The 10,323-nt window shown below is 45.8% G+C and overlaps 1 protein-coding gene across 2 annotated transcripts in view; it reads right to left on the reverse strand.

Annotated features, from left to right (window-relative positions):
- DIS3L (DIS3 like exosome 3'-5' exoribonuclease) overlaps positions 1-2,623 on the reverse strand; it is a 32,440-nt gene extending 29,817 nt beyond the window's left edge. Inside the window, exons 1-2 of one of the 2 annotated variants that reach the window (XM_040225822.1) lie at positions 2,391-2,623; positions 806-959 (exon numbers count right to left, since the gene is read on the reverse strand). In XM_040225822.1, coding sequence (XP_040081756.1) covers positions 806-959; positions 2,391-2,529 — 293 coding nt within the window. In that variant the 5' untranslated portion in view covers positions 2,530-2,623. Of the gene's footprint in view, positions 1-805; positions 960-1,495; positions 1,851-2,390 lie in introns of those variants that run through there. The other variant, XM_040225823.1, reaches the window with a different exon arrangement.
- Positions 2,624-10,323: the final 7,700 nt, after the last annotated feature.

Genomic DNA, 10,323 nt, shown 5'->3' on the forward strand with positions numbered 1-10,323 from the left:
ATCTTTTACTACCAACGTCTGAAGAAACCACAACATTTAAAAAAGAATAAACATAATTTCTGCTTAACTTGGGGTGTTAAGAGGTTGGGTGTATAATTCTAATATGCTGTTTCCATACAGCCATCAAGTTCAAATCATAAATCTTTTCCCAACTTAAAAGAAGCAAAACCATTTATAGTGTATTTGTTTAAAAGGTGAAAAACTGCTCTTCCTTTACGTACAAGGCAAGCATTTAGACTGAGTTCAACCAGAAATTCTTTGTTTAGCAAATACAATTACTATGGTTGGTGGTTATACCAGTAGTCTAAAAATAAAACAAGTTAATTCTGGTTTCACTGAATAAATCACAAGTGATTAAATAAATTTATAAAGAAATTTGCCTCCTCAATAAAGGAGCCTTAAATTTTAAAACACTTTCTTTTTCCCAAGGGGAAAATAATGTACGTTTCTGAAACAATATATCTATAAATAAGAAGATTAAATAATATGTAGTTTTCAACCAGAAGTAAGCAATAGGTCTGCTACTATAAAAATGCAAACCAAAAGCCAAGAATCTTAAATACCCACATCCTGGGGACACTGCAGTTTATTGATTTACAGTCAGATCTTTGGGCCAGGTGTTGAAGAAGAAATAAAAAAAGAATGTTACTGCATTCCTTACTGGCAAAGAAAATGCCAGATTAGTTCAAAAAGTCCTTTCTGATGAAAATAATGAATTCCTCCTCTCTCTCTCCAACAAGGGACCTTTTCTAAAGGGGAAAAAAAATCCTGCACCATAAATAAATAAATAATGCAAAACAGATACCTCCGGCCTCTTTGATGCTGCACAGCTTGACAAGCCGTTTGCATGAAAACAATTCCCTTCAACTCAGGAAACTCAAGGATCTCAAGGTAATCTTGAACGACTTTCCAATCTGGAACCATGTAATGAGTCACGTCACCAGACAAGAGTTTCCCATCTGAAGCATAATTCAAAACGGAAGAGATCAGACAGTGTTTGCAAACCTGCCTTATTATGATTTCAATGTCACGATGTCCCCATGTGCAGAACAACTTCTAATCTTAACAACACTGTGAAGTTTTTAAAAGACAAATCCACTTTGGTAGAGGTAAATTCAGCACCTTCATTTTTCTGAAGTTATGATAAATAAAAGCTCAATGTGGTCTATGGTGTTGCCAGTCGTACAGAAGATGACAGATTAAAATACAAAGAACAAAAACAAGCAAATCCAAGCACAACTTAACTTTGTGTTAACTCATTGACCTACACTCACATTCCAGTGGGGCACCACAAATAAACATGTTAACCACTTGTTTATGCCCAGGCACTTCAAGTCGGTTCTGTTTCAAGCTTGCGAACGTGCTCAGAAGTCTCCTTGGGCCAGGAAGGCTGAATTGACTAGAAGAGATGCTCAGTGCAAGAGGGGCAGAGGTGGGACTTCCACCCAGCCTGTGTCTCGGAGCTGGTTAGCCGAGCTGTAACTGAAATGTTCACCTTAACCATAAGCTGAGGATCCCAGATATTCGCTGAAAAGGACTACCATGCTCCTCTCCCACAACGGGGAAGAGAACCTGCAACCTCCATCGTTAAACCGGCCACCCCAGCAGCCTAGAAATCAAGTGGAGGAAGGTGTAGTGGGCAGCCGACCCAAATCCAGTTTCCCAATGACCTTCGTAGACAAGGAGGGCCCAAATGATTCACAAATCCTACAGTCAAGTGGGCTCTCCACTGGGTAAATGCCTGAGGCCTCGGTGCTGGTAGGTCAGAAAAGTGGTGGGGAGCAAAGCAAAGTACAACGAGAAGCAGCAGCAGCGTTTGCTCCCGCTCCCCGGCTGGCACTGCAGGGCCCACGGCTCGGGACCTCCAGGTTTCACCACCGCGAGCCTGGGGCGGGACGCTCCAGCGCCCACAGCCCCCCCGGAGAGCCCCCAAACCAGGCATCTGCGCGGCTGGGGCGCCTGCCCCTCGGCCCTTCCGCTTCCCGGGGCAGAGCAATCGGGAGTCGGGGTTGAGAGACCGCGGAGCCGTGGCCCGGCCCAGCTCTCGGAGGTCTGGAAGCCGCCTGCCCCTTGCGCGCGCCCGGCAGCCGGGTCGGAGGTGATGTCTGGAGGCGGGCGGAGGCCCGGGGGCCTCGGACTCTGCGCCACCGCGGCCCCGCTCTCTGCCTCTGGGCCGCGCCCTTCCACCTTAAGGCCGACGCTCTTACCCCGACCCCGCCGCCCCAGCTCCAGCTCCTGCCGGGCCTCGGCGCCCCGCCCTCCAGCCCCGGCCACCCAGCGGCCACCCAGCTCCCGCCCGGCCTCGGCGCCCCGCGCTCCAGCCCCGGCCACCCAGCTCCCGCCGGCCTCGGCGCCCGGTGCCCCCAGCCCTCCGCACCCCGGGCCCTGACCGTTGTGGCAGGTGGCGGGCTGCGGGCAGAGCGGGCTGTTGCAGGGCACGCTGGGCCGCAGGTAATGCTCCCGCACAATCCGCAGCGTCCGGCCGTGGAAGGTCCTAAGAAGCAGCACTTTCTCCCGCTTCTGCAGCATGCTGGTCGCGCCCGGACACAGTTCCGGGCCCCAGGAGGCACCCGCTCCGCGAGCGGCCGGGAAGCGGCAGCCGAGGCGCCGCGCGGGCGGAGGCGAGGCCGAGGCTTCGGGCCCGCCCCCTCGGCCTAGTCTCCGCGGAGCTCCAGGCGGGCAGGCCCCCCTAGGCGGCCTGAGCGCTCCGGGCTCCACACTGAAAACCGCCCTAACGGCCCGAACCCCGGTGTTGAGAGCAGCAAGAGGCCCGCGGTGTGGGTGTTCTAGCCGGACTCACAGCCTCTCCCCAACCCTGCCTCAGTTTCTCCCCTCCTTAACGGTTGCCCGGGGGTGGAATTGCCTGGGAGGGGTGGAAAAAACTTCAGGGAGACGAAGATAAAACAGATCTTCTTCCACAGACGATGGGATCAGGTCCTGATAAACCCATCTGCGTTGAAAATCCATTTAACACACCTAACCTACCCAACATCACAGCTTGACCCAGCCTATCTTAGACCTGCTGAGAAAACTTACTTTGGCCAAGAGTTAGGCGGAATCATCTAACACAAAAGCCTATTTAAGACAGTATTGAATATCTCATGTAATTTATTGAATGCTGTGCTGTTAAGTGAAAAGCAGAACGGTTGCCAGCGTTTCGGTTTTTACTCTGCTGATCACCATGCTGTCTCGGAGCTTAGACTTGTTCCCCTGCTCAGCATCATGGGAGAGTGTCTTGTGCCATTAGCTCAGAAAAGAAAAAAAATTCCGAGTGGGTATTACTTTCACACCATGGTAAAATCCAAATATTATAAGTGGAATCATGGGAAGTTGAAACTGTCAGTACAGGGAAACTACTGAAGTCTTGCAAATATTTGGTGCAACTGTGAAGGATTATTGTGCTTTGTTTCTATGTTCAGGTCCATATAGGAATGAGACCCCCTTATTAATATGGATACTTATCTTTTTGTTGTTGTTTAGTTGCTAAGTCCTATCCGACTCATTGCAACTCCATAGACAGGAGGCTCCTCTAGGCTCCTCTGTCCATGGGATTTTCCCGGGCAAGAATACTAGAGTGGGTTGCCATTTCCTTCCCCAGGGGATCTTTCTGACCCTGCTTTCGCATCTCCTGCTTTGGCAGATGAATTCCCTACCGCTGAGCCACCAGGGAAGCCCAATTATTAGTGTTTTGTATTAATATAGATAAATATTAGTATGTTCTGTTTGTTGCTCTTGCTGTCCCTGAAAGAGCTAAAAGATTCAGCAAATAAGCCAGCAACCCTGCTAACTCAACGTTTTTTTCCCTTAAAAAAAAAACGATTTATTTTTAATGTCATGTATTTTTAATTCATATAAAAATTCAAACAATGCAGATAAAATGGAAACCAATCCTTTCCCTTGAGGTAAACATTATCTATTCAACCTCAGCATGATAGCATTTGCAGCCTCTGGCAAAGGAATTCTCCTTGAAATTTGATGGAGGCTAAAACACAGTCCCAAATCACTGCAGATGGTGACTGCAGCCATGAAATTAAAAGACGCTTGCTCCTTGGAAGAAAAGCTATGACTAACCTAGACAGAATATTAAAAAGCAGAGACATTACTTTGCCAGCAAAGGTCCATCTAGTCAAAGCTATGTTTTTTCCATCAGTCATGTATGGATGTGAGAGTTGGACTATAAAGAAAGTTGAGCGCCTAAGAATCAATGCTTTTGAACTGTGGTGTTGGAGGAGACTCTTGAGAGTCCCTTGGACTGCAAGGAGATCCAACCAATCAATCCTAAAGGAAATCAGTCCTGAATATTTATTGGAAGGGCTGATGCTGAAGCTGAAACTTCAGTGCTTTGGCCACCTGATACAAAGAACTGACTCATTGGAAAAAACCCTGATGCTGGGAAAGATGAAGGTGGGAGGAGAAGGGGACAACAGAGGATGAGATGGTTGCATGGCATCACCAATTTGATGTACATGAGTTTGAGCAAGCTCCAGGAGTTGGTGATGGACAGGGAAGCTTGGTGTGCTGCAGTCCATGGGATCACAAAGATTCGGATAAAACTGAGTGACTGAACTAAAATACAGTTTCTTCTGAGATCACACTCTCTTGGTTGGATGGAAGCCACTGTGCCTCCAAACTCTCATCAAAGACCTTTGAGCTGCATCAGGAGCTTTACAAAGAAGTGTCATTTAATTTTAAAGTCAGTGGAGTCAGGCATTATTATCCCCATTTTACAGATGATGAAATAAGATTAGAGAGGTTAAGCTTATCAAGGTCAACATTATCCAGTTATTAAGTGATGGAATCAATATCCAAGCTGGAATCTGGCTGAATCCAAAGCAGGCTCCTCACTCTTCACAGATGAATAAAATATAACTCTTATATCTGAGTTTATAGTCAACTTGTTCAGTGCTAGTTAAGGCACCTCATCCAGCTGGTGGAAGAGCACTGGCACTTTCTTTTATGCTAAAGTGAGCGGAACTAGAGTATTCAGTTTGATTACTTTCTCTAGGGCACTGGTCTGAACCCTCTTGGCACCAGGGACAGTTTTCTTGAAAGACAGTTTTCCACTGACTAGGGGTGGAGGTGGATGTGTGGCTGGGTGGGGTGGCTGGGTAGGGGAATGGTTTCAGGATGATTCAACCTCATTACATTTAGGGTTTGCATCCTATGAGAATCTAGTGCCTCTGCTGGTCTGACAGGAGGTGGAGCTGGTAATACCAGCTTTGGGGAACAGCTGTAAGCACAGGTGAAGCTTTGTTCACTCTTCCACCCCTCACCTCCTGCTGTGTGGCCTGGGCCGGGGGGCAGTGGTGTTGGGGCCCTCTGCTCTAGGAGAACATATTTTTTGTTGTTGTCATTTTTAATCTTTTGGCTGTGCTGCAAGGCATTCAGGATCTTAGTTCCCTGACTAGGGATGAGCCCTCATCCCCTGCATTGGAAATGTGGAGTCTTAACCTGGGCCACCAGGGAAGTCCCTCTGGGGGAATATATTAAAAAGTCATGATCCCTCACTCATTGCATTTTTATGTAGTTATCTGCATGTGGGATGATGTGAGTGAGATCTGAGACAGAATCACACAAGTTAGGAGAACGTCACAGTGCTGGTCCCCAGGTCAAAGCACTAGGCGGGCCCATATGGCAACCAGCAGTGCAGGAGGACAGGTCTAGAGACCCCAGGCACGCAACAGGATTTGACCTTTACGTAAAAATGCTTCTGACAGCTGCTCATGATTCCCTCCAAAGTGCTCCCATTTTCTTTCTTTCTTTTTTTTTTTTAACTTCTTATATGTCCTTAACATCTCTCTTTAGCATTACTTTAGACTATTTAAAACAATAGTGAAGGGCAGGGGAACCTAGCATGCTGCAGTCCATGGGGTCGAAAGAGGTGGACACGACTGAGCAGCTGAACAACAACTTTAAACTTCCTCTAACTTGGGACTAGTGATCTTTTAAGGTAGAGAATGTGTCTGGGGCTCTATTGAAAAGTTGAGGTTATCAGTATTTAAAATAATCCAAGGCCTGCCAAGCACTTCTTTGGCTTGCATGACAAAGATAATGTACAAATTATGTTCTCAAAAGCATACTCCCTTGTTTTTTGGAACTGATGATCTAAAATGGACAAGAATGCCTTTTTGTTGATTTGTTTGTCTCACAGACCATCTGATGCTTCTTGGATGAAAATATGTTTCTCTCTCAGTCAGAATAAACAAGGTTATGCTGCAGTAATATACAACTTCAAAAATCCCAATGACTTAAAACAACAAGATGTTGCATAGGTGCCTGTGAGATCCATTCTGTATTTTCTCCAGGGCCCAGGCTGGATGGAGTCAGTCCTGTCTGAAATACTATTTGCCGTTCATTGTTGTTGTTTAGTCGCTAAGTCATGTCCAACTCTTGCAACCCCATGGACTGTACTGTAACCCACCAGGCTCCTCTGTTCATGGGATTTTCCAGGCAAGAATACTGGAGTGGCTTACCATTTCCTTCTCCAGAGGATCTTCCCAACCCAGGGATAGAACCCACGATTCCTGCATTGGCAGGCGAATTTTTTTTACCACTGAGCCACCACGGAAGCTCCCTTGCTCTTCACTGGCAGAGGAAAAAGAGGCCTCTAGACAGCCTTAGGTCAGAAATTAAAAGCTCAGTCTGGAAGTGACAAGTGTTTCTTCTGCCTAGTGGCCAGAACTAATCACATGACCACACATCCCAGGTCAGAAAAGAGGGTGGAGGTGGGATGTTTGGGTGGCAGTGCAACTCCTCCCCTTGGCTTGAAGGCAGTGCGCTGAAACCCCCTGGTGAGAGTGTTAGTGACCGCTTGAGTGTCCTTAACTCAAACCCCTTACGCGAAGTTGGCTCTACCATCACCTCAACTCTTGTACCTATGACTACTCCAGCTCTAGTCTCACCTCTTCTTACAGTGCTGGTCTACATGTGATTTCTTGTTAACCAAATCCATATCCTTTTTTTCTTCTGGGCTCACAGGTGACTGCACATTTCCCAGCCTTCCTTGCATATAGATAAGTGTGGCCACAAAAAGTAATGGCATCATTTTTAGTCCTAACCCTTGAACACCTCACATGGATATTCCTCTTTCCTGTTCCTGAGTGGATGCCAGAGCCCAGGGGATCTTGAAAGTCGGCATTGAAGACAGCATACCCACCAACCCTTCGAACGAACGTGGGTCCCTGAAGAACTATGCAGAGCAGAGTTCTGTCTTCCCTCCCCAGGAGCATCCCCAGGAGTCTCTTGCAGGAGTGAAATAAACTTCTTATGGCAGCTGGTATTATCCTAAGTAACACAGCCCCACTTTACAAAGGAGATTAAAGAACTTGCCGAAGCCTTGCCTATTTATTTTAAAGCTCCTCGCTAGATAGTAAAAGTCCTGATGAAGCTGCTTCAGGATTCTCCAGCAGTTCTAAATGTCATTGCCACACTGGGAAGGATGCTTGATAGCGTGCTTCTCTTTGCAGTTTTTCCTTTCCTTGTCAGTCTGAGCGCCGATGGACAGCCTGGTGCCCAGATAGCAGAATGCTGTGACAGCTTGCAGTGCTCTGCAGCTGATAGAAATCTCTGGCTGTGGTCAGGTTTCCCTGGTGCTTGACTGCAGTCTTCTTCAGGCTGAGCACCAGCATGCTTACGCTGCAAGAGTTCATAGCATTTGCCTGCTGTTTTTGCAGATGCGCGCTGGGAGTGCAGACATCAGCAACCACTGGATTATAATCAAAAGGTTTCATCCAAGGGTTAGCCTAGAGAGGACAGGGTGTCTTTACAAAGGGCTTAGAGGACAGGGAGGTTAAATGTATAAAAGGAATTCTGGACGATGAGATCCCAGGGCTAGAGGGGATTATTGAAGCAGGCTTTGAAATATTCTTTCTTTACTTATTTAAAATCACGACAGTACATGCTTGTTGCAATACATTTCAACAATACTGAAGGATGCCAAGTGAAAAGGCTGAAGTTCTGCTTGCATGCAAAGTCTACTTCTTCCATGTAATTTACCACTGTCGATATCTGATACACATCCTGGAAGTCTTCCTTCTTTTCTTTCCTTCTTTCATTTTAGGTTTTTGGCTGTGCCGTGTCCTTGTTGCTCTGCGCAGGGACTCATTGTGAGGGCTTCTCTTTGTGGTGGAATACAGGCTGTAGGGTGCAAGAGCTTCAGTAGCTGTGGCACATGGGCTTAGCTGCCCCATGGCATCTTCCCAGACCAGGCATTGGACCCGTGTCTCCTGCTTTGGCAGGTGGATTCTTAACCACTGGACCACCAGGAAAGTCCTAGAAGTCTTTAGCTATAACCCCAAATGTTTGCAGCTTTCTGAAGTGCTTGTCAACCTATGAAGCATCAGCTATTGTACTTACAGCTAACGTTTCCCAAACTTTTACTAGCTCCCAGGTCCTGTTTCTGTGTTTCTCATTTAATCCTCAAAATAATACCTTGACTGTAATACTGTTACCAATTACATTCTGCAAGTGAGGAAACCAGAGTACAGGAGGATTGACTAATTGCCCTGGGCCACAGATTTGAGCCAGCCTTGGAAGCCAAGCAGTTTGGACACAGAGCCCTGGCAGCAATGACCCAGCCGTGCCACCTTTCAGCTGCTAAACAGCCAGGCACAGAATGGGGTACCTTCTCTACAGTGGACCATGGGATAAACCTAGACATTTTTAGGTTTAGAGAATTGGAAACATTGGGTTTCAAATGTGACCCTACTACTTTCCTAACTTCCCTGGGCCTTCATGATTTCAATCACAAAATGCAGCTAAGCAGGACAGATGTTGTTGGGTATTGGTATCAAGGACTCCTAAAGGGTCATGTAAATGTCTAACATGATCCCATTTATCTGAAGAATCAGCTTACTTCCATTTGTGCTCCATCTCAGTGGAAGAGTCATCGGAGGACAAACTGCTGCTGACATTCATTGCTTTGCTGTTTGTATTAGGGGTGATTTAATTTCCTATATGTTAAAGGCCATTAATCCTTGATTTTCACTTTTCCCAGCAAATACAATGGCTCCCTTTTGGCTCTCTAAACACCCCGTGAATCCTTATAATCCAGTTTGCAATGATTACTCTAAAATATTCTACTTAACTCTTTCTAATTTTTTAAAGAGAAAATTATTGTGCTTGCCAATTGTATCTCAGCGAGGTTAGGGTATGGATACTTTTGCCCCTCTACCACAAAGGGGCGCTGTTTCATTGATTTTTGTTGTGGGGGCGGGTGCTTCAGATAAAGTACCTTCTGTGCTGGTATCTGAGCCGTTGAGACTTGGCTTTCATATACTGTCATTAAAATGCAACCAATTATTTGAGACAAAAACCAAACAAGCAAATAACCTTAGCTTTAAACAATACCTTTATCCAAGGTGCTCAAAGATCCAGATGCTCCAAAATTAATTAGAAACTAAGCTTCATTGATTAATACAGGAAAGAAAAAGAAAATCCTTTAAGTCTTGAAGCAGACTAGAAGAAAATTCATTCAGTCATGTGGATAGCTATTTATCAGGCAAATATAGGAACATTGCTATTTGTCATTTTAATTTTTTTTGTATTGAGGTTATTTGATGAAATTGCTTTCACCCATCTTGTAGGATTATTATTACCAATGAAGTATCAGTCATGGTATACAGTTATTTCATCAGATTAAAGTTAAAATTAAGTTATACCTGCGGAAGGTGTGTGTACACTGGAGACAAGAATCCTGGGACCATCTTAGAATCCTGCCTAGCTGTCATAGTCTGTCAGGCTGCTATAACAAAATACTACAGACTGGGTAGTCTGTAAACAACAGAAGTTTATTTCTCACAGTTTTGGAGGCTGGAACTTGGAGATCAGGGTGGTAGCATTATTGGGTGGGGACCCTCTTCTGGGTTTCAGACTTCTCTTTGAATCCTCATATGGCAGAAGGGGCTACAGATCTCTCCAGAGCCCACCCTTTTTTTCTTTTTTAAAAAATTTATTTTTATTTTTAATTCATTAATTCTAATTGGAGGCCAATTACCTTACAATATTGTGGTGGTTTTGGCTATACATTGATTTGACTCAGCCACAGGTACATGTGTCCCCCATCCTGAAGCCCCCTCCCACCTCCCTCTCACCGCATCCCTCTGGGTTGTCCCAGAGCACTAGCTTTGAGTGCCCTGCTTCATGCATCGAACTTGCACTGGTCATCTCTTTTGCATATGCTAATATACATGTTTCAATGCTATTCTCTCAAATCATCCCACCCTCGCCTTCTCCCACATAGTTCAAAAAGTCTGTTCTTTACATCCGTGTCTCTTTTGCTGTTTTGCATATAGGGTTGTCGTTACCATCTTTCTAAATTCCATA

The sequence above is a fragment of the Oryx dammah genome, unplaced genomic scaffold (genome assembly GCF_014754425.2).
Source record: "Oryx dammah isolate SB20612 unplaced genomic scaffold, SCBI_Odam_1.1 HiC_scaffold_26, whole genome shotgun sequence".
Taxonomy (NCBI): Eukaryota; Metazoa; Chordata; class Mammalia; order Artiodactyla; family Bovidae; genus Oryx; species Oryx dammah.